The 25,038-nt window shown below is 39.3% G+C and overlaps 1 protein-coding gene across 1 annotated transcript in view; it reads left to right on the top strand.

The window, feature by feature from the left end:
- syt14a (synaptotagmin XIVa) overlaps nucleotides 1-23,476 on the top strand; it is a 34,959-nt gene extending 11,483 nt beyond the window's left edge. The window contains 6 exon segments of the mRNA XM_054614377.1: nucleotides 6,915-7,067; nucleotides 10,429-10,656; nucleotides 18,100-18,371; nucleotides 18,459-18,908; nucleotides 19,586-19,775; nucleotides 23,163-23,476. Of these exon segments, the coding sequence (XP_054470352.1) occupies nucleotides 6,915-7,067; nucleotides 10,429-10,656; nucleotides 18,100-18,371; nucleotides 18,459-18,908; nucleotides 19,586-19,775; nucleotides 23,163-23,476 (1,607 nt within the window).
- The last annotated feature ends 1,562 nt before the right edge of the window (nucleotides 23,477-25,038 follow it).

Here is a 25,038-nt window from a genome sequence, read left to right as displayed (position 1 = left end):
CTCACTATTGATAATAAATAAGTACTTTAACCATTTAACCATCATATTTTATTATTGAAATAATACTGCAGTAACTAATTTGTTTGCAGTATAAGCCTGTTTTATCCTTCTTCCCTGTCTTGTTACCTAGTAACAATTACATGGTACAGTTATTGTTCAGTAGGTACTAACACTGTCATTTATTATGTTTTATACCCTGTATATACCCATAATTACACTGAAATCTGCAGGTTGTAATCTGAAATGTCACCATATTATATTATTGTGGATTTATATTTATTCGTTTTGTAAAGAAGATCTAAATGGATCAACCATACTTCACTACATTGGTAATTCTAAACTTATAGTTTGCAACATTTACTGTACTGTCATGACAAAAAAGTGCGTAGATGTGATTTTTTTTCTTTTTATGTAACTGGATGTATTGAAGGTCATGATGGCGTCGTATCTATAAAGTTCTGTAATAACAAGCTTTTAGCAAATCAGGCTGGTTAGAATAATCATAATCTTGCATGTTGAGTCAGAGCACTAAGTGCCTCTCTTTGCCATGGCAGTGTTCATATTCTGGATGGAGAAAAAAACAAATAAATGCACAAGTAGTTTCAGAGGGTGCTTATCAACGTGTATGAGCCACCTGAATGGTCTGGCTGGTTATGTGAGTGTGTGCATGTTAAATAATTTGGGTTATATCGTTGGTTTTGTGATTCTAGAGGTCTGTGTGTGGACAGGTTTGTGGCTAGGTACTGTGCTTCAAGGCATTGTATGAACATGTGTGGGAGTGTGTATGGGAGTGCTGGTGAGAGTGCTTATGGGCTGCCTGCAGAGTGTGTGGGTGTTTTTGTGGTTTTGAGATGGTTTTGTGCTTTTTGACATTCAACATGGCAACTGTTTCCATGCGGACAGAACCCAGCAAATACAATAAAGCGACTCCCAGAACTTCAGACTAAAGCACATATACATTAGTTTTCAAATGATGTGCGGTTGGTTTTACCGCATGTACAATATTTATGAGCAAATACTATCAAAAACCTCCCGACACCTACACACCGAAACATTACTGACATTTTTAAGAACCCAGCATCAGCACAGCATCATGAACCAGCCATCCATCTTTTTCTTTTAGCCACGTACCTGAGTCAGGTCGCCATGGCAACAAGGTCAGTTAAGTAACCCAGATGTCCTTTTCCCCAGCAACGTCCTCTTGCTCCTGGGAGTTTACCTCAGTGCTCCCAGGGATTGTGGGGAATGTAGTTCTTCCAGTGTATCAGTTATCTCTGTGTCAAAGCATGATAGTTGAAAGGGACACCTGCTCTCATTTTTTTGTTGGTTGTCTTTGATTGTCCTGATTATGATTATAATATTATAAACATGCTTTTTATTGGCTCTAACTAAAGATATACATTATTTGTAGCCACTGTAGTTTTATTTTAGACCAACGTGACAACTGTCAGATCAAATCAAGGTTACCTAGTTCTAGGGATGAGACCCCCTGCTCCCTCTGTTTGGTCGGTTCAAAATTAGGGATGCACCAATATCAATATCGGGGCATCGGGGATTGGGTATCTGTGACAATAGAGCCCATATATTTCACTCAGTTCTACTGTATACATTTTACTGGAATTTGTTGTGGTATTGAATAGAATTTTATGCAAATGTAATTGCAATTCCTGTTAATTTAGAAGATTTTTTACTAAGTTGCTGGTGTACAAATTGTTATTTTAATAATAAGTATTAATTCGGTACATTTATTTTCATTTTTTATTAATTTGTTCTTAAACGCAATTTTTAAGTCAAGCTTGACTATGCCTTCTCATAAAATAGTGAATCCCTGTCACTTTCACAAGAGGAGGCATACAGTTTATTGATCAAACCCTTGTATCGGATCAGTACTCTGTATCGGACGATACCCAAAGTTCAGGAATTGACTGAAAAAGTCAGATCGGTGCATCCCTAGTCAAGATGTAATTTTCATGGTGCACAGTGCAGAAACCTTTCTATGACCTACATGCCTTCCATGTGCTTAACACAAGGAAGGGTCATTGTGTCCTTGGACGTTGATTGGGCAGTCTTACAAATTGCCCTATAAATGCATTTCACTTCTTCCTCATGTCATTCAGCCGGGTGACAAAATACTATTAAAGTTATTCTTGATTTTCAATTTGTCATATCATCTACTGGGGGAGATAGAGTTAAATTGACACCGCCTCCCTCATCTACATTCTAACCTACCAGTTAATCCTTAATATCTGGTCTCCACCTTCAGGGTCAGCGTCTCATGCAAATCAGTTGTTGCAACAGGTTATTATCAACTTAAATTGCCTGAACCAAAACTGAACTTTCATCTGAACACAGTCTGGATTAAACTGTAATACAATGCATCATAAACCCTGCAGGTTATCATAACATAGTTTTCATATATTTAAAAGTATTCAACATATTATTAGGAGCTGATCCACCCATAATGCCTTTCCTCAGTTAACTGTGATCATCATGATGAGGGGGCAGTGTGAATCGTGAATCATTTTACTGTATTGATGCATTTTTTATTCTCATGTTCTCACGGTTCTGTTAAAGACACAATTTAATGTGTCTTTAACTAAAGACTCTTACAAAGGTGCGTGGTACTATTTGTAACCATGACAAGGTTGCTCTCACACATTATTGATCTCTGAGCTTCTTGTGTAACAAAGTCAGTCACCCACACATTGTGTAACGGCTATCTCAGTATTTTTAATTGAATACAGTAGATTTGGTTAAATATGTTGTAAATGCTGAAACTGTCTTTTTTTTGTTGTTGCTTTACTCACAAATTTATTTCCAAATTCATTTTCTTTCTTATTATTAGCTTATAGTAAACACATCTTACCTTGACTAATTTATTAAATCATATAATGTTTGACTTAACACTTCTAGTTAGATCCAGTTAGTGAATGCAGGTTTGAATACTAAATGACAAGCAACTTGTTCCGATGTAGGGTGAAAATTCAAACGCTCTAAATTACTTGTTGAATTTCAATTAAGCAGTGAGTTTCTGTTTAGTAAAAATGAATAAGGAAAATGAGAAATAACATTCACACTGTGTTACGTCACTTTTATTGTAGTGCTTGTATCATGACCAATGTTGAATACAAACACAGAGTAAAACAAGAAAAAGAATATTGTGGTCTTAAGTCAGGAAGCCAAAAGTAAAGAGAGACACTGTCTGTAGATTTCTGTGATTTAATATTCTTTTCCCTGTTTGAGCCAGTTGGGGAATTATAGAGAGCAGAATCCGGCTCCATCTGTGCTGTGAATAATTCAGTCAACAGTGAGAAGCTGGTACAGCGTGAGCAGACAGGCATTCCCGTGGGATAACGCCTCCTGTTCCCACCTCGCCATGTGACCAAACACTGTGGGCTACCAACAATAATCAGGGCTCATTACAGCCCAGGCACATTTTACAAACAATTACTCAATCTATTATTTTTTCATTTTTTTTTTCAAACACAGAACACAGCTAAAAAGTCAAACAGGAGCTGGAAATAAAGAGCTCAGCAGGTTATGTAGCTTTCTTTTCTGGTTATTTAGGCGGAAAGATTGAGTGTGGCTGTAAATATTTAACAAAAAGAACAGTTTGCAGCTCCTTGTTTTCATAATGGAGAAAAAAAGATAAGAATAACTAATCATGTATGTGGATAAAATAATAGAAACCAGCCTTTACTACACTACAGACTGAAACAAATACAGGAGTGCAGGCAGTGAGGTTGATCACAGCGACACGGTTGGCTGAGTCCAGTTAATTGTTGCAGGCATTATGTGGGTCTCATAAATAACAGCAAACATAATTATCATCACTGATCGGAAAATAAGATGTCATCTAAGTACACTTTCTTGCCAAATGAGCTCATTATCCTCCATCTGTACCAAGGCAGTCGTTGGGTTTAATATAACTAAATGGACTTTGCGTACAGTGATTTCCGTGTTGCGAAGAGCTCAATACATCATTGTCAATGAACTCAGCAGTAATTTTAGGAGTGAACAATTTATTCTTCCTAATTGCACAGAAAAAAAAACTGTTGTTCCTTTTTTCTCCTTTGCTATAATAGTATCTCCTTTATCACTTCTTCTTCCTGATATGACTCTTCAGTAGTTTAGTGTAAATTTAAAGACTCTTGCAATGCTGATTGTTGCTTATGTAAAGCATCTAGAACTATATGTTCTGTGGGCATATATATATATAAATATACAGTACCAGTCAAAAGTTTGGACACACCTTCTCATTCAACTACCTTGTAGAATCTAAAATATAAAACATATTCTGGTTTTTTGAGCATTTGTTTGTTTACCACATAATTCCATATGTGTTCCTTCATAGTTTGGATGTCTTCAATATTAATCTACAATGTAGAAAAAATAAAAGTAAAAAAATAAGGAAAAACCATTGAATGAGAAGGTGTGTCCAAACTTTTGACTGGTACTTTTTAACACTTGATTCTGTTAATTATTACCAGTCAGGGGTTCAAACTATATCAGTCCTCCCATGATGCTTTAGTTAACTCATCATTAGGATCGTATTGTGTCTTTTGTGGCTCTCGAGGGAGCTTTCTAAAGTCTGATAAAATAACCCTGATGATATCATTAATGTCAAATCACCTTATGCTCATAAACTAAACATTTATATAAAACCAACATGCATCACAAACCTGTAGTTTAAAAGATGTGGACATATGTCAGGTAGGGAGAGTCAAACTAAATCATGCCATTGGTGGCATTATGGGAGTTGTAGAATCCAGTGTTTTTGGAGCTAAAAATCAGTTTATATCGGCCTCTTATTTCTTTTATTTTTTAGCTTTGTTTTATAAGTCACCCAACTTTATAGCATTATGTGTACATGATGGAGCTACATAACCACGCTTGACTTGACTATTTTAAATCCTAAATAGTAAAACTTTGATCATTTTCAACCATTCATTGTAGGTTTTGTCAAGTGTAAGTTGGTCTGGAGTGGACGCATCCTTTTCCCTTTCCACTGCATTCCACAACCCAAATCCCTCTCATCTTCATCATGTCCTGCAGAGAATAAAGAGCAATGCCCAACTTTGCTTTTTCTATCCCAAACTTTGTGTGATAAAGTTTGAATGCAGTGTTGGATAGTGCACAGTGTTCATACATAAATCCCTAGGTGCAGCCTGCATGATAGACTGTGAATACAAATCTCCTCTAGAACACTGACTTGCTGTTTAATCCCATAATTCACCGTTTCCTTACTTACCACACACACAATTTGGCACTTTTATTCCATTCTTGAATAATTTGCAAAGACACAATCATTCTTGGAAAAGTCTTTGCAATGAGTCACGCTCAACAGAAATGGCATAAATAGGGGTCCATTTGTTTTACCCTAACTGGGTATTAACCTGGAACCCCCCTCTCTCCACCTCCTCGAAGCAGAGAGAGTGCAGGGGCAGAATATGTTAGTCCAGTCTGCCTGACTCATTGCTAATTTATTTGACTGAGGTTGGAACAAGTTAGAGTCCACGGCTCTGAAACATCACCAGCCTGACTGTGCTTGTGTATCGATAAATCCACGGCACTGTCTGTGGTGCTGAAGTAGAAGATAGATTCGTAAGTAAGACTTTTCCCCGCCCTTCTGTCAGTTTCCTCCTGGATCTGTTATATATATTCTCTACAATATTCATAGCTGGGGGATATCATTTTAGTATTATGGAGCACTTTTGGCTTTTAATGTGCGACAGCTTGTGAACAGTCAGTTACCCTCTGTGACCCCCTCTGTGTGTCCCAGATTACCACACATTATTTTGCCAGTGTAAAATGTCAAATTAATTACCTCACCTCCCTGCAGGAGGTGACTGTCAATCTCTGGAATTGAAGGTCAACTGCTCCTGAACTTTTGTCGAGTGCTATGAATTGAAAAAATGTTCCGCTTCATTACTTTGGCAGTAATTTAAGTTTGAAAGGGGGACATTAAATTGTGGGCAGCATTTGAGGACGAAGATATAAAGCTCATTTGATTGCTAGGGTTGATATGCAATCAGAGAGGACAGGAAAAAGTACGTTCTGGTAGCTAAGACGGGAAGTCTCCCCTGTAACCACACCCAAGGGTGTTGGAAGGTCAAATATGAGGTGGAAGGTCATACAGATATCTGTCGTCTGTAAAAAGAACTCTCTCAGATTGTCGTCATCAACAATGTTCATTCTTCTTATATGAATCCCGTCTCCATATCAGATTGTGTTTGTTTCCAAATCAAACCGTTTCCTCTGATGTGAGGCAGTCAGCGTTGCGTTTAATGAGATCTGACTGTGTGTCTGGAGTATGGAGTGAAGCTGCACCTGAAGCTGTTGCTATGGCAACAAACCGGTTGTTTCTCTACAGTGACACAACCCCGCTCTCGCTCACTTCTACTTGTTTTCTGTCTCTCCTGGCTTCTTTCAATCTACCTGCTTCTGTCTCTCTCACTGATGTTTGTGGAAAGTGGCTTACATGTTTTTTTAAGGTGCACTCGAGTGTTAAATAACAACAGTGCATCATGCTGCTTTTGAACACGAACATACCAAGATAATTATAATATTCAAAACTAATTATCTTAACTAATAAGACTGGTTCTACCGTCCTCTACGCTCTACGTATGTCCAGCCGTCTTTGGAGGAAATACGATGGTTTATGGCCAAAATAAGTTGTCTTGGTTACCACAATGTATGCATTTCCAGCACCAGAATTCTTGCTGCCTGCTGTCATTTTCATGTTAGCTTACTTTGCTAACATTTCTCCTACAAATTAAAAGAATAGTGCAACATTTTGGGAAATACATTTAGCCATGATCCAATCCCTTTGCCCAAATTAAACCAACGTTTTTTGGCTATAGTGTGCATATATTTTAATTTGAGCAACTTTAATTAGATTCTCTGTGTCTCAGTCTCTCCAGAGGTGCTGGGGTTTCTGACGGCCATCGGACTCTTCATCATCCTCATGACCTTCCTGTTCTGGTACCTCAACAACAAGTTGTCTCTGGAGAACCCAGGGAGCCTTCAGTGCCTTGATGACTTCAGGAAAAAGAATGAGATTCAAGGTGAGCCCGCTTTTACATACCTGCGATTTTGTGCAGTTTCAAGGCACATTTCACAAATATTTCAACATGTCACATACATCTTGGAAGTGTTAATATAACACATTGCCCCTAGGCAAATGGCATTTTTATTGGCTATAACCAATAGTCCTAGCCTGACTGTTGAGCAACACAATTTAGAGATCTCTATTCAGATATGTTCTGACAGCTGAGGACAGGACTGATATCCTACTTTTTCCACAATTAACCAAAAGTAGATGCACTTAAGTGCAACAAAAGCATACCAAATAGATTTAAAGGATAAATATATTTAATATATATTTTACACTAGCAGTTTAGGGCACAAATTCTTAACAGTACCAGAAGATTGTTCAGATATCTAATCCTGGCCTCCCCCAGGTCCTAGAAAACATAGAGTTTTGTAATTTGTGTTATCCAGCTTCCCCATAAAACGATGGGCCCATGCCACCGACTGCACCATGAGGCCTGACCTCTGCATGGGGACATTTTCCAATGGCACTGGCCTTTCTCAACCCATGAAGGGATTACTGTTGCTGACAGATGTAGGCCTGTTTACTTGTCATCCATCCACAGGGCTTCAGAAGTTTAAAAGGTTGGTGGCCCCAGGGGGTCCCGCACAGGGAGTTGGCTCTACCGCCTGGTAAACATTCAGTTAAAAACAAAGGAAACAGGTTGAAGTGGTGAGGCGATTGTTCTTGTAGTCTTTTCCTGTTTATCTTTTTGCATTGTAATGTCCGGTATAACAAAAGCATGGGACAATTGTGTTTATTTTTCATTGATTGTGTTAAATGAGTCAAGCATGCAATCTAGTGAAATAATATTTTACTGCTGTCTTAGATAGATACATAATTTTTTCATTTTAGTTTTTACTTTATGCTCTTGAAATTAAATGCATTTTGGAAATACAGTTAGTTTGAACACTGAGAGATTGTTCAGTCTGCGCCGGAAATGCAAAGTCATTTTAAAGCTTTGCTGCCCCTTGCTGGAACAAACGTGAAGCTACAACTGGTGTTTCAGTGGTTGGTGGATAGAAAAAGAAAGAATGTTGTAGTGACTGTTTTATTGACATACACAAATATATTAGTTGTTCTTCACCTGCTTTTCAGATTTCTTCATTTTTTTCCTTTGTTTTGTTCATAATTTCCCCACATGTGGCCCAAACATTAGAAGAATATCAGTAGTAGTCCAAATCAATCCACATCATTATGTAACTATAGCCTCAAAAATCACCACAGAGACACTGAATATTGAAGTTTCACAGATATATCATTGTTCCAGTGGTCTACAGTATCTAACAAACTTTAATTTCAGAACTTATTAACAACATATTAATGTATTACTTATATTTCTATAAATATACTTCCGTTGCATAACAAAGCACTTTGTTGCATAATGTGCCTAATTATAAACAGAGCTCCATGGCAACGTCAGTGATAATGAATCCCTTTTTTTATTTTTCTGGTTGTTGTGTGCAAATATCTGTGACTCAGAATGTAGAATTCAATGTGCTCATAGAAAATACCAAAGCCATTCTGACAACATGTTTTAATAAAGGATTTAGGTGGTAGAAAAGTCAGTACATACTGTTACAATTCCACAAAACTGTTTAAATATCCAAAATTGATTATAGCTAATAATCTTGTCTACGTGTTCTAAATCTCCTTTTTTTTCATGTACATTTCCAGGACTCATTTATATTCCACATCTCTGAGTCACTTGACAAGGAATAAAAAAACTAAACATCATCATCTTTTAAGAATGGATGAAATCGTGTGTGATGAAACCCAGAGCCATAAAACAAAATGAATCGCGTCACCTTGTAGTCATCTTAGTGAATTCAACACGTACAAAACACTGGAAGGATAATTTAGATCATTTGCGGCAGGAAAAATGAAATAAAATAGAAAAAATAGCACGGCAGGGTGAGTGTGCAGATGTCTCTTTAACTGCAGCACCTTAACAAAGTGTGACTGAATGATCCGAAGCGCTCCGTATGAATGATCCAATCAGCAACAGCTGCCTCAACCAAACACTACAGTGCAGTGAATGGATGAATGTATTTCATACTTTTATGCTTCAATACAATATGTAAATGTATTATTTTCCCCCAAATGTATATGCCACGACCACAATTATTGTAATTAGTTTGATATAATGCGATTAATAAAACATTTAAACATAGTGTTTCAAGTCTGGCACCTTCAACACAGTGGCATTTTAAAGACATAAGATCAATTAAGGAGTCATGACATTTAAAAACAACGAAGGAACAATAGAAAAGCAAAGTAAAGTCAAACAAAATAGAGTAAAATAAGAGACAAAAATAATTACCAGATAATGGACCCCGCAACCTTAAAATTAAGGTGTGTCTCATTCCTTTTCTGTTCAAGCATTTGTCATCTGTCAAGTTTAGTTTAAGTGACACTTTCATAGACAAAGTCTGGTGAAATTATTTTCTTGAGATTTAGTCTGACACTTGATTTATGCTTGAAATGTTTTTAAAGTTTTTACCTTTTTATAAAGCATATCAGCAGACTTCCTGTGAAGTACAGCTTTGAGGCCAGTAGAGGCTGCCAGTCTACCTGATCTTTTACATCTCAGTCTGTCCCACAGGCCCAAGCCCAACCTCCCCTCTAAAGCCTTAAACCCTGAACCCTCATCGGCATATCTGACACCCCCTGTGAGGAACTTTAAAGGCTTGAAATGGTGTAAATACGAATGGGACAGAGCTTTGCTGCAACATATCAGTTGACAACATCATAACATGTTGGGTACAATTGTGGGTATTTATTTAACATTTTTTATTGCCTTATTTAAACGTTTTCCAGGCTCTCTACTCACAAAATGAGAGGTGATTTCAAATAATCTATTCACTCGTTTTTGTCAGCTTTAATAACAAAATGAAAATAAATGATTGATGAATAAACCAACTGTGTAATATAGTCTATGCTTGCATTCCTCTGATTTCATTTGTTTTTATGTATTATTTTCGATACTTAATGTTTCTGTGTACAATTTAAAATGCCAGTCTGACCACACATGTGCCGTCCTCTTTGTTTACCTTTTTTCTTCTTACATCTCCGGCTTCAACTGGTAACCCTGTGTTTTAACGTCACATTGCTATGAATTCTGGGTAATTCCCTAAGTCAAAGTATGCAGGAATGAGGCCTTACAGAAAGGGTTCATAAAAGAGCTCAAAATGTCTGCGAAGGAGCCCTCAAACACTCAACGATTTGAACCGTGGGACTTTACAGGAATGCATTTTTAAGGTCTGTGAGTCCATGATTGTGGAGATTTCGGATTGTGCCACAGTAACATGGCCATCTCTCTTCGTCCCAAACAGACAAGGCCTACTCTGACGCCGACCTGCAGGGCTCGTCATCGGACAGCGAGGATGAACTGATGGGTCAGTATCAGGAGGCGGTCAGCCGCTCCCAAGGCCTCCGGGGAGGAGCCAAGGCAGCCGCTAGTACCAAACACGCAGGAGGTTTCAGCTGGGAGAGCCGGCGGAAGTACAGCCCTCTGACTGCTGACTATAACGGCTACAGCAGCGACGCCTCGGCTGACGACGGTAGACCCTGAATTAAACTGAATTAAATTAGGAGTTATAGTATTCTTCCCTGCTAGTATTCAGATATAGAGACAGTGCAGCTTTAAGGTTATTGCTATTCATATTCTCTTAGATTTTTGTTTTGTTTATTTTCTCCAAAAACATCCACAAAGGAAACAATGGTAAATATAGCTTGTTTACTAGATTAACACAGAGATTCTCCCCTCATTACTGCTGTAAGCTTGAGTCAAATGCACAGACTGCTCTTCACCTCCAAACCAACTCACACAAATGCACCACGCACACACACACACACACACGCACACACAACGTACACACTCACACACTCTGTCAGTTAATCCAGAGAGGTGATCAAAGCGAAGCTCCCGTTCAGCACACTCTCCGTGGGAGGGTTGTGAAACAGTCAACTGTCTGCATAATCTACACAGCCGCAGCCTCCCACTTCTCTTTTTATTTTTTTTCCCTTTTGATGCATCTCTGTTTCCCATCTGCCCGACTCTCCATCACAAGGCGTTTTACCGCGGCGGATGGAAGGCAGGTTTTTCTTTTATTTCAACATGGAGCAAGTCACAGGAGAACACCAGCACTGACCTATTTGGATCAGTCTTTTATTTGACACGCACACTTCACTTGCACCCTGAATGTGAATCAATCATTTAGCGCCTGTAACACACTTGACATCATATGATATCATATGATATACTGCAGTTATTTTTGTTACATTCGATTCATGCATTCAGGTGGAATGGTGCTACAATGATTGAGAGGCTGAGAAGATGAATTCATTGAAAAATAATCTGTGATAAAGTATTTCAAGGAAAAGGAAAAATTGTTGGGAAAACTGAGTGCTGGATAAGACGGTCAATACCACTCTCACCTCGCTAAAACACAAAGCTACAGCCAGCAGCCGGTTAGCTTAGCTTAGCATTAATAGTTTGCCTAACTCTGTTCAAATACAACAACATCTGCATACTGGCACCTCTAAAGCTCACTGATTAACATATTTTATCTAATTTGTCTAATTTGTACAAAAAAATAAATAATTCATAGTGAGCTTTAGAGATGCTGGTAGGAGGTAGGAGATTTATTTTATGTACTGTCAGAAAAAAGCCAGGCTAGCTGTTTATACCGGCTTCCAGTCTTTATACTAAGCTAAAATAAGCTATGCTGCTGCTTGAAGTTTTATTTTTACCAGACAGTAATGAGATTGGAGTCAATCTTATTGTTTTGTCAGTAGCATATAAACCTATGTTCCCGGATGTCAAACTATTGCTTTCAAGGGAAGAAACAAACGTATGAACAATAGCATTTGATCTGTTGCAAGTAAATTTTAGACTAGAACAAACTAGAACAAAAGGAAATCAGGAAAATTTGTCAATATTAATAGTGGCAAGAACTGTAATTGTAAAGCTGCATGCAATGGGGTTTTTGTTTAATAAATATAGAGGTGAGGATATCCTGCTGATCTGTATTAGACTTTAACATTGTATTTTTGTTTGGACACGTACAAAGATGGAAATCTGACATGCCTGTGTTTAACACACTCAGACAGAAATCCGCCGTGTTGATGTCTGCCAGCGTTTTTCAAAGACAAAAACAATCTAATCTTTGCCAGGGTCCTCAATTGGTGAATCATGTCTGAACCAGCCTTGTGTTATATAAGACACTGGGTTCCAAGACAGAGTGTCTGGCACAATCTATTTAAGGCAATGTTTGAATGTGTAGCTGAGGGATAAATAGCGCATGACATGCTTCTGTCTCCATTAGTAAAGAAGCAGCGTGCTGAACAAGGTTAAGTCGTTATGCAAGTGCTGCCAAAGCTGTATGTCTGCTCATAACCACTAGATGGTCCTTGTCATCCTCAGTCTGGGCTCAGAGATATTGAACCAGATGGGCTGTTCAGTGATATTACATAAAGATATTTTTTGGTAAACGGAGACGTGCATCATCTAAACAAAATGGCCTAATTTATTTTCTGTCTCTCAGTCACAGTAATTCATTTTGAGATTCAGAGGACACAAGCTACGAAGACGTCGCCTTTAACACATATCTGATGAGCGGTTGGCCACTTACACATTCAGAGCAAGATTATTTTTCAGTAGCTTGCACATTTTTCATAATACTCTGTTTAGTTTCTAAATCTTAAAAAAACAGATCATAAATATAGCTTCATTAACTGTCAGTCAAATCAAACAGCAATGTAGTTAAAAGAAACCACTATATAACATTTTTATTTATTTTGGACCCTTTAAAACAACATTTTCTACTTCGTCTATTTACCCAGTTATTAGATTCATTGTTTTTGTCTATAAATGTCTCAATAGTGAAAACGTGCATTATGACTAATTGAAATTGCTCGTTTTATTCACTAAGACTCTAAGATATTCATCCTCACATTTGAGAAGCTGGACCTACAGGATGTTAAGCTTGAATGTATTGTCGGAGGAAATGACTGAAATGACAAATCGGTTATCAAAATGAATAGATTTTTTGTTTATTTTGAATTACTTTGATCAATTAATCAAGAAATAATTTCAACTACACCATCAACTCCACTCCAACCCATGTCTACCAGTCTTATTAGAATAAAAGTCCCAAAGAAATTTAATTAGGAGGTAATTTACAAGAACAAAAGCAGAGACTAGAGGGAAGCTTAAAATATTAAGCACAGCGTTGTGTAGCACAAACATGCTCTCTACTTGTGTTAATCAGCTCGTATCATGCAACGTATTGCTGGGGTCCAACTGGCTTAGAAGATTGACCTCCTAAATGACACAATGCGTCATGTGATCATGTTTGTAAGGAAATGGCTCTATTATTATATTCTTAAGTCAAGGGCACAGGGTCCTTTACGAAAAATATGTGGGGATATGACTAGAGAACAATACTGTAACTTCTTATTTAATGTATTTCAAAGAAGCAGTTCACACTGGATTTAAGACCTTTGTTTTTTTGGTGAAAGTCATCACTGACTTGTTTTTTTAGTAGCAGTAAGATTCTGCAGTCAGTGTTCCTTGTTAGAGAGAGAGGCAGGGATTTGAGTCATGTGTGCCTGACAGCAATAATTTAAAAATATACTTGGTTTATTTATACACCAACATTTTAGCCATGAAAGGTCTTGTGTTTGGTTTTGTGTGAGTCAAATAGCCTTAAAGGTTTGTAGGATTCTAAAGAATATTCAACATTTGAAATCAGATTATTTCACTAAGAGGACGTATCCATGGAGGGAAATTCGGATACGTTTGCAGTTTCTCTAAAATTGTTGGGATCATCAGATTATTGTAATCAGTTTACTTGTAATAAGCAATGCAGTAACCTGATCTGTTGCCCAGGGAGGAAGTGGAGCGAGAACTCCGCTCATCCATGACTGCTCTTTGGTTGAAAGTATTAGAGGTTCATTATTTTCCTCCCTGAGGTACGGCTGTGATGGCTGCGCTTTTCTCTCCCACTAACCCGTCATGGATCAGCAACGACAACGCAGTGACCTCACACCAGTCATGACATTAGGTCACTCTTTCCCTCACAAAACGAAAAAAAAAGACATCAGAAATGTAGACTTGGATAGTTTCTGTGATATAGACGACAGAGTGCACTTCATTTCAAATGAAAAAGACCAATTGGTCTGTTTTATTTTCTCTCGACTTCCCACTGCTGCGTGTTTGTCTGTGAATATGAAGAGCTTTATCCTCAGGACATATGTATTATACATGAGGACGATTGTGCAGAGGCTGCAGTATCAGGCAGGGCGGGTGCTCCGGTGGCATCGCACAGCCTCCCGAAATAGGAAGTGAGCTGTAAGAAAGAAATAATCGGAGGTTTGTGGGACAGCTTCCGCTCGCTTCTCTGGGGTCAGCCTGCTGTCATGACCTCTCGATGAGGACAATGTTTGGTACGTCACATTCATTTTTTAATGAATTATTTCAGTGTCAGTTAAATGATTCTGTCAAAATTGTTAATAAAAAGTTAGGTGTTTCAGTTTACCGAGTGACCGTGTTAACTGGTGACTTTCAGCCGAATGTGTCCAAGGTTTCTCTGAGTAAAAATGGTTAGCCAGACTAGGAAACAGTAGCATTTCCTGAAACATTTAAAGAAAGTCTTCAACACAGCGCACTACTGTAGTTATTTAACAGCCGTTTAGTTCTACCAGTCTAGGTTCAACACATCACTCCCTCGAACATTTCCCTTACTCCTACTACCAGTCTTTATGCTAAGCTAAGCTAAGCTAATTACATCCTAACTCCATCTCCACACTTAACGCACGGAGAATGATTTCAACCTTCTGATCCTACTCTGGGAAAGAAAGCGAAACACATTAACCAAGGTTGACAACAAGGGAGCCACAGACCTGAGACCTTTTTCAAACAAGTGTGTTTGTGTTTTCTTGCTGCTCAGGGGCACACACAAAGAGGGGTATCTAGTAAAACCCCTTGTAAATCTGTTTTCACTACATGTACTAACTGTAAAGCCATGTACAGATCCATAAAAACAACACATTAGGTATTAAAACTTAAACCTTGTTTGAAATTTCCTCACTCAGAAATTGCTGTCCTTTAATCAAGGTGATAATCATTGTGTTACAAGCCTTCATTACACAGTAGCATACTACATAAAATGATACTGGCCTTTTGCTTAAAGGTGTTGGAGCCTTTACTGCCTGCATTATTGATAGCTACTGATTAACAGTCATGATGTTTTGGGTGAGGGCACACTCAAGGAGGGGTCCTTGTAGCCGTGGAAAGGACAATGTAGTGCAACTCTGCTTATTTGTCACCAAAGATATTTATACCTGAGTTTCACAGTCAAGATTCACAAAGCACAAACTGTTTCCTCACATACAGAGGTACAAGAAGGCAAAAAAAAAAAAGGCGACTGGCAGTACAGAGGGGATGAAACTCTGTGAAGGAAGGCTGGGTTAGACGAGAGGAGGAATGGTAACCATCCCAATTAGCGGGCTGGAGAAAAGAGTAGTGCTTTTACAGAGCAGCTTCTATCAAATCAACCGCCCCCGGCTCAGCGAGGGAAAAAAAGCTGCTCAAAATGGATTTGCTCCTTTTATCAAGCCCTCCATGACACTTAGTTAAGACTCCTTTGCCTCCATCCTTCCACTGTTATGTGCCACTTTGAGGTGGTGTCTCACACTGACATTATTAAGAGTGAAAGTTTCAAGAACTTGGGAGAAAGCTAGAACAATAAGTTGGAGAGGATTACGTCACATCACAGTGTTGGCTTTTTCCAAAAGTTATGGAGACAGAAAAAGAAGATTTTTTTTCCCCCCAAGTTATTTTGTTCTTTATCTTTTGTTTTCTTTCTTTCTGTCTTTTTTTGTTTTGCAAGAGACCGGGGTTTAAAGAACTCTTCGCCAGTGTCCCTGTGGGAGTATTAGCATCGGCTGCTCAATTTTTGTGAATCCAAATTGGACAAGGGAGGCAGATTTGAGAATGCAGCTGACAACACTATTCAGGTTCTTTATAAGTGGCACAGAGACTCTCAGTATAGCCTTATTCTCTGCCTTCCAGGCAAACTGAATCATTTAGAAAGGTGAGAGGCATGAAATCTGTGGCAGATTAAGGAGTATTCAGTTTGGTCCTTTAATGGTGCATTTCTGATGTTTTATTTAGGTTGTGCATTCAAAAGATTCCTCTCAGAGAGCACATTATGCTCACAAGGAGGGGCAGGTTGAGCACCTCTCCACAGAGTGAAAATGAATTATATGATAAATTGCACACAACGGTGTACGACTTAATGCTAAAGAATTACATGAACGTTGAACATTATACTGCAAAGAAAATAGAGGTGCAGCTACAGATAAAACATTTACTCTAACCTTTATTTATAAAATGTAAAATAAAATAAAATGGCTATGCAGGAGTACATATGCGTTAATGTCTGTGTAAAGCTTTAGTAAGGAGAGCTTCACTGTCAGTCAATTCAGCCTGTGTTGTAATCTAAAAAGAATTCTGTAAACTCATAAATTGTTGCAGGAAGGAGATATTTTTGTAGACCAAAAAGGAAGTTAGCTACGCACTGGTTCCCTCAACAGGGAGCCAGTCAATGGGATTTTTCCATTGGATATTTACAGTAAATTAGGTCTGTGGAAAACACAAGTTTATGATACTTACACGATTTGTTTAGTAATATAATCTTAACAAATGAACATCACTTTTATGCTTATTCAAGGGTGAATGTTGGGCTATAAACAAACTACACCACGGTCTCATGAGAGCAATATAACACAACTGAAGCTGTTGGGTCGGAGTGATGACGGTTTGTACCCTCATTTAGCAACTTGTTAGCAGCCTCATTTTTGAAGACACTTGAAAATACACAAGAGGGTTATCTACTGAAGTATTTATATCTTAGAAAAAAACATTAAAATCTCTTAAGCTTGTGTTAACCACAGTCAGGTACATCCAGACCTTATGAAGGAGGTGCTGGACCAATTTTAGACAGCAATGAAAACACCGCTAAAGGTTCGCACACTGTAGCTCGCTTAAGTGCAATTTATTAGCACATCCACAAGTGACCTTTTTCTCCTGTTAACTCTATTGTTGGTAAAAGTGGATTACGATATTTCAGAGGGCGACTCTGTCTGGTTTTATATAAAACAAGTGCTTATCAGCATGTTGTTAAATAAAATGGCCAGGCTGCTTTTAGCTGCACTTGCTTGAAGCATGTCTCAGCTTTCAATCAAATCTAAAATATCTGTTTGCCATTGGGTTTACTTAAATATTAGGGTTTCTTTAAATCTGCAATTCATTTTATTTTATCTCTTTCCTTTTTGCTTTTTCTCAGCATGTTCTTGTTTGTTTGAAACTTTGTTATTCCAATAAAAGTGTATTGCCTCGCTTACAGTGATGGCTGTGGTTGAGATGTCTACAGTCATGCCTGCAGCTCTGTGAGGCTGTGCTTAGGCAACTAAATGTTAATGCCAGTATGACATGCCATTGATAAAAGATTTTATTTCACCTCAATTAAACAGATCAATGTATGGCAAATTGCCTTCTTTAGGATTAATAAGAATCCTGATCCTAGGAAGACAATTTGCTGGGAGTGAAATCTTTTGACATGAGATGTCAGGGATTCCCAAAGTCGTAGGCTTGGTACTAAATGATATATTCCGAACATTAATGTAGCAGCAAACATCAAGTTGAAACTGTTAGGTATAGTGGAGTAATGTCTACCTTAGCAGAGGGTGAAGTCACTCCCCTCTTTGTTTACATGAGCCAGCCAGGTTTGCTTTTAGTTCATGTTAGTGCATGTCAGCGCGACCCACTGGCTAGCTCAAGGCCGCCACTATGCACTCTGTCATGCGCCGATTAATGCTGCAAGAACCACGGTTAACTTTCTCCACATTGTTCAAACTAAAATCCTATGTCATATGATACTTAACACAAAGTCCATTATTGTGACCCTTGATCTCCCTCCTGACTTCCCTCCAACCAGCCAACTGCATCCAGAGGATGAGACGGACGCCGCCGCTGGACGAACTTCAGCCCCCTCCCTATCAGGATGAGAACGGCTCTCCGAGGATGTCCTGTACGCTGTCTGACCTGGGGGACGCCAAGTGTGATCTATCGTATACCAGCGGCAGTCCCCACATGTCCTTTGGCAAATGCCCCAGTGAGTACAGCGACGGCCAGGAGACGGAGAGTTACCTCAACAAGGGCTACGAGGAGGATGTACCCAGTGACAGTACGGCTGTCCTCAGCCCAGAGGTAAAAAACGGTCGCTCAAGATGTGACCACAGATGTACATATTGAGGTTTTTTTATTGCACATTGAGCATCTCATTGGTTTCTTTAGGACATGTCAGCCCGTGGATCAGCAGCTCGGCTCCCTAAAGGTTACGATCCAGATCCACTTGCAAAATACGGCACTCTGGATGTGGTGTTTGACTACGACTCAGAGGACCAGCAGCTGGCACTCACCATCATGGCGGTATCGGATCTTCCCGCCCTGAAACGCACGGGCAACATCTCCTGGCAGGTCCACCTGGTGCTGCTGCCCACCAAAAAGCAGAGGGCCAAGACGGGAATCCAGAGAGGTCCGTGCCCGATCTTCACCGAGACCTTCCGCTTCAGCCACGTGGAGTCGGAGATGATCAGCAATTACGCCATCCGATTCCGCCTCTACAGCATGCGGCGGATGAAGAAGGAGAAGGTGCTCGGGGAAAAGGTGTTTTACCTCACCAAGCTCAACCTTCAGGGCAAAGTGTCTGTGCCGGTCATATTAGACCCCTGCTGTGCTCTCCCGGTAAGTAGGATCAATGCAGGTGTTGGCTTTCAAGCGCTCTCTCAACACCTCACTAATTAGGCCTCTACATTTATTGATCTTTCAGGTGTTTGGATAACATTTGTGTTTCAGAATGTGGTTATAATTTCCAGTGTTAGGGAGTTTAAAGATCTAACCAGCTTCTTCTGTTTGAATTGTTGGTTTAATGTGTCAGAGGAATACATGGTAGTGTGGCACTGCCTCCCTGTCACTTCAGGGAATAAAACAATCAGTTTATTTGTGGTGGTTTGTTTTCCTTTTCCTAGAATTTAAAATTATACATCAATTTAAATACATTTCAGATTACAAAAAGGAAAAGCAGCATATGCATAGAAATGTATCATATATTGGTTTACTGGCCTGTTATTGGTTCTCCAGTTTTTTTGTGCTTTAGCAAAGGAGCAACATAATGTGTGGAGAAATACATAAGCAAGTCATATTAGTCATAAAAGTCAATTGTCAGATATTTCTAAGTAGTGTCATCAGAATTATCTTACACTGGGCTTTGCAAAGGCTGTTAATAGTCTAAGGAACTAAAGTGGTGATAGGAACGAATAAACATTCATGATATTGTTATTACTAGATAGGGGAATGTTGGCTGTGATTTTTGATATGCGCACCAGTGAATCATTTTCCAAATGTCTGCAAACAATATTCAGGGTGGTGAATCCCAGGTCAGCCTCTCCGATATGACATGCAGTGAAAGCGCCTCATCATTCCAGTCAGTCAGTCAGACTTCCACACCAGAGATCCTCGTGGGCCTGGTGTACAACGCCACAACAGGTCGTCTCTCTGTGGAGATCATCAAAGGCATCCATTTTAAAAACCTGGCTGCCAACAAGCCACCCAGTAAGTACTCTAAAACGTTTTATTTGAGTTGTTGCCAGAAGAGCAGTGAACAGTATGAGCAATTTCTCAAACTGTCCAGGGAAAATAAAGGACAAGTTGAGTCTGTGCATAGGTATGTATGTTTAGGCAGCCTGTTTGTACCATGTAATAACGCCACTCTAATCTGCTTCTAAAGTAAATGTCACAACCAATGATATTGTTACGCTACACCAAACTCCATCAAAATGTTAGTTAGTTTTTAAAGATATAGATTCACATGTTCTCTATTGTCAGTATACAGCTCATTAATTCCCCTTTTATTAATTCAATTTGTTAATGGCATTTGCACACTTGTAGAAAAAGAAGAGCTTGAATCACTCTTAGGAAAAATGTGGTCAAAACTGACTTGAAAGATTATGCAATGCTATTTGCTTTCATTTTTCCAACTAAGACTGAGCCACAGATAAACTATGCACAGCTTGTAACTCCTCCAACTGAGAGATAGTCCGCTCTATCTCAGCTGCACTACCTGCCTTTCAGTTTTCCTCTGGTTTGATCCCTGGTTCCCTTCATTTACCGGTCAGTCTCCAGGGGTCCGAGCAGCAAGTTCAAACAAAAACTGCCTCTTGTTGAACTTTGTGCATTATTGTTCGCCTTCTGACCCTGTTTTCTCTTTCCTCGCATTCTTCTGTTATGTCTGCACCTGAAATTCTCTCACCTTACTACCTTTTTGACATCTCGGTCCGTTGTTTTTTTCTTACTGCTGTCCAACCCTTGTTGTCAGATGGGCTGTTCTGTTGTCTAAAACACTTGATAGGTGGACAGGTTTATATTATCAGAGGTGAGTCTCTGTCCTGCCGCAAAGTGACGTGCCATCATTTGAATCCTGAACCCATCTTCATGGATGCAGTCAATCAAACACAAAGCATGTTTCATTGGCCCACATTTCTTTTACATTTCTCAACTCTTTTATGTTTTAATTTGGTTTCTGTGATAGTGTCTGTTAAACAAGATTTGTAAGAAGTAGTTTGAAAAATGAATGGTTTATGAGGAAAAACGAAGGATGTGACAACCAAGAAATTTACAATCACAAGAATCAAAGCTAAAAGTGTGTGTCTCCGGAGAGATAAGAGATGAGAAGATCAGCTTCATATTTAGCAGACAGACATGAGAGTTCTATCAGTCTTCTCATTATACAAAATTAAAAGATGTTCCAAAATCAACTTACTAAAAATTAGCATAATGAACTATAGCAGTAACTTCACATTTTCATTGTTACTCCTTCACACACACTTCTCCATGAAGATGGCTGCTTGCTGTAAACCCTGTTCCCTTCCGTTTTGAATGTGTATGTGTTATGCATCCAGTCCTGCAACCGCTCTCGCTACCTGTGCCGTGTCACTGTTCTGTGTTAGTGCCAGTGATGCCTGCAGTTCTTTCATGTTTTCACTCAGAAGTAACACTTTTCATGCTCACTCAATCCGGTTTGCTTGGTGGCCGATGGCCAGCTAAAAGGAAAGGCTATGCGTCATCGACTGCTGGCTTTTTTTTTTCTCAAACAGTACACTTTGGCATGCTTTTGGTGTTATTTTACATTTTTCAGCTCTGCTTACAGCATATGAAACAGAAACAGGACTTCTGTGACGGAGTAGATCATAAATATTCATGTGAAAGACTCACCGCACTGTCCTCCCATTAATTGCCGCGTTCCTCGTATTTATAAATGTCTCCTTGACTAGCTGCCAGATTTTGATATTGTCTGTGCTTTCCTGAATAGCATATCCACATGCTGTATACAAATTGAGGGTAGAAAATAGTCACATCTGGTAACACTGAAAAAAAAAAAAAAAAAGAATCTTTTTTGCAAAATCCTTATGAAGGCCTTGATTGACTTTGTGCGTCTCACAAAGTGAAGAGAGCGCGTGAAAGATGCAATTTCGGAGCTCCTTTTCTACAATTTCAAAACAGTACCGAGCCGACAAGTCAAGTTAATCATCAGTCGCAGCCCCTCTCATTCAGCGACAATACCAAAGAGCCATGCATCACCGCTACTGACCACTTAAGACATCCACAGCTCTACAGAGACCATTCAGCAGCAGTCGAAAAAGAAATCAAGGCTATTTTTTTCACTGTGCTTTTATGTCAAAGAGAGCAACTGAATGTGTGATTCAAGGCGGTGAGCGAGGCGTTGGAAGGCAGCTGGCACTCGACAGCATGAAAGCCTCGGCAATTCATTCCTTATACTCCCCCTTAGACGGGAACATAATGCACAGCATTATTATTGAGTATGGTTGTAGACGAGGGGCGAAACACTCTCAAAGACCCATTGTGATTGCTAGTCTTGCCTCGTTTACTTTCCTGCTGGATTTGTGGCTTCAGTTTATATCATGATTTCTGCATGGAAATGAGGAAACCGTGAATGCTGTATCACTTAATAATACCACTGTTTTTTCTTGTCTTTTCTATTAAAATAAATGGGATTCTTTTGGGAATGATTCTTTGGAATATGCACTGATTTACAATAGAACAGAAAGCTGGGGAAAAAGATGGGAAATGTCACACAGAACAAAATTAACAGTAACATAACTGCTAATGTGAAACAGGTCCAAAGATTATGTTTTCTGTTCAGTTATAAATATCTTGAGCATTTTTATTTTTACTTTTATTTAATATCATTGTCATGATGTTTTAGAACTAGGCACCAGTCAATTATTGCATCTGTTTAAACCATCTAATTTGTTTGCAGCAGGCATGCATCACATTGTGGATGATGGATGCTGCATGTTTTGGGATGCTGCCCTGGGCTCTAAAAGTCTGTGCACGTGTTATGTCATGACACTGACATTATGTCAAAGTCAGAGGAAATAATAGTAGCTCCTGCAGGGCTGTCCTGATGAGGAACATTAATTTTAGCAACATCATCTGTTTTAGAAGAAGCTCCTCACCCTTTAAGCACAGGAAGACGTATTGCTAACTTGAACTAGTCCATTTTTCATCTTCAACACTATCCCCTACATCAGGTTAGACATACAGTAGTTGCATAGCAACAAGACAGAAGTAACGCTCCTTGCACCCTTTCAAGTTCTCGCTCTCTGTTATCAGGAACACACACAGCTGCGTTGTGTGTTTGATCTAGAGGGAGAAAAAAACACATCCTATGCCGTCATGATCTTATACATCAACTGCTGCAGTGGCATTATTAGAAGAAAAAACACTTTGTGGGTAAAATGGGTCATACTTTGCAGCAGATAGTAGCACTTTAATGCAAAGAGGCTACCATCGGAGGAACATAAGGATTTTGCACAAATGATCACGCACTCAAGTCAGGTGCCATACATTTAATAAAGCATTTCTAAAGGTTAACATCATTTCCCCTTTAATTGTGTACTCCCACTGTTTCTTGCTCAGATACATATGTTAAGCTGACCCTACTGAACTCCATGGGCCACGAGATGTCCAAGTGTAAGACCTCCATCTGTCGAGGTCAGCCCAACCCAACCTACAAAGAGACGTTTGTCTTCCAGGTAGCTCTTTTCCAGCTATCGGACGTCACGCTCATCCTCTCCGTCTACAACAAGCGCAGCATGAAGCGCAAGGAGATGATTGGCTGGATTTCGCTCGGCCTCAACAGCTCCGGGGAGGAGGAGCTCACCCACTGGACTCAGATGAAGGAGTCTAAAGGACAGCAGGTTTGCCGCTGGCACAGTTTGTTGGAGTCCTAGCAGCAGGGGAGCAGCGAGTGAGGGATGACTGCACAGAGCAGTTTTCGTCCCAGCCGGGTGAGAAATGGGCGCAAGTTCAGCTGGGATGAAAAAGTGTGACGGATGTCCAGGGATCCAGGGTCAGTGGAGATGAAGAAAAAGACACACAACAACATGTGTCTGCACTCAGTGGTGTTCAATTTAGTATTTTCATTGTAAAATCACTGACAGCCATTGAATAGTCATGTCATTTTTATTTCATGGATTGCCTTGTAATGACCTTTAAGTTTCTGCAGATGGCACTCTGTTTTTGTGTGTTGAACTGGTCGAGCTGGGACCTGTTCCAAGAAACCGGTTCTGGATACAACTGTTGAGGAAATTATAATCCAATCATTTTGTTTATACACACCTCCAGCTCTAACAAATGACATCAGGATTATCCTTAATCTTATCAGACAGGTTTACAACTGGAAACATGGGCCCTCTCTTTTGTTTTTCTGCAACTTGTTCAACAAGTGTATATCATGAATTTAAGGGTTGACCAAGGACAACGTTCCCTTTTAGAGGCCAGAACAGGACATGCATTTCCACTTTTCACATCAATTGTGGTTAATTATTTCACACTTAGTCATGAACTTTGCACCACCATTGTTAAAAGCCTTAAGAACCTATTTTCTCAGTCTTTCTCAGTTTATTCCTATGAAACTTACTACGGTGTAATCCCACGTGAACATAACATATTCCACTTAAGATAGAACAGTTTTGGTAACTTCACATGAGGGATTTCTATATTTGCTTTCTTGCTCCTTGTTTTTCTCACTGGTTAGGGCGTGGCTCGGTTGCAAGAAGGTGATGTCATGTATTAACATGCACTTGTCAGAGTCAGAAAACATTTGAATCAAAATCCGTTGGCAGTGGTGGGATTGTTTGCTTAAGTTGCTAGTACCTCAAACAAACCACACCCACAGTGTTGGAGTGGCTCATTCTTATTGAATAGTAACTCAAAATTATATATTTTTCCAAACCTAACATTGGCTATTTATTGGTGATTTATTAGTTCATATTTAATGTTTTGGAGAAGTGCTTTGAAAACTTTAAGCTATTTTCATGGTAGGAGAATCCACAGCTGGCTACTTGTAGCAACTTTCCTTTGACACCTGTGAACAGTGAAGCACCAATGCAATGCTCTGCCTGAGAAAAAACAACAACACCAACAGGGACCTTTTCTACTAAGCTGGTGAGTTTTAATTTATCCAGATGCCTGTTGTTTAAGCCAGAGGTGCTGCTTCATGAAGCTACCACACTGGTCATTCTAGCTACCCTATTCGTCATGTATTAATCACAACCAATTTTGGCAAGAAATGTAAAACACTTCCTCCGTGCAAGGAAGACATTAGTGAGAAAACTTATAAAGAATTAATTTAGAGACATGATCTGAATTACAACAATTTCATGGATCCCTCTCCGTCGACACTGCGGAGGCAAAACATCCCACCATTGTCTGAGCCTCACCTTAAGCAAACAATCCATCAACTAAATCATTGTAGACATTTGTTGTCAGCCAAATCAAATTCACGACATAT

The sequence above is a fragment of the Anoplopoma fimbria genome, chromosome 15 (genome assembly GCF_027596085.1).
Source record: "Anoplopoma fimbria isolate UVic2021 breed Golden Eagle Sablefish chromosome 15, Afim_UVic_2022, whole genome shotgun sequence".
NCBI lineage: Eukaryota > Metazoa > Chordata > Actinopteri > Perciformes > Anoplopomatidae > Anoplopoma > Anoplopoma fimbria.
Note: the sequence above shows the minus strand (reverse complement) of the source record. Positions and strands in the feature narration are given on the sequence as shown.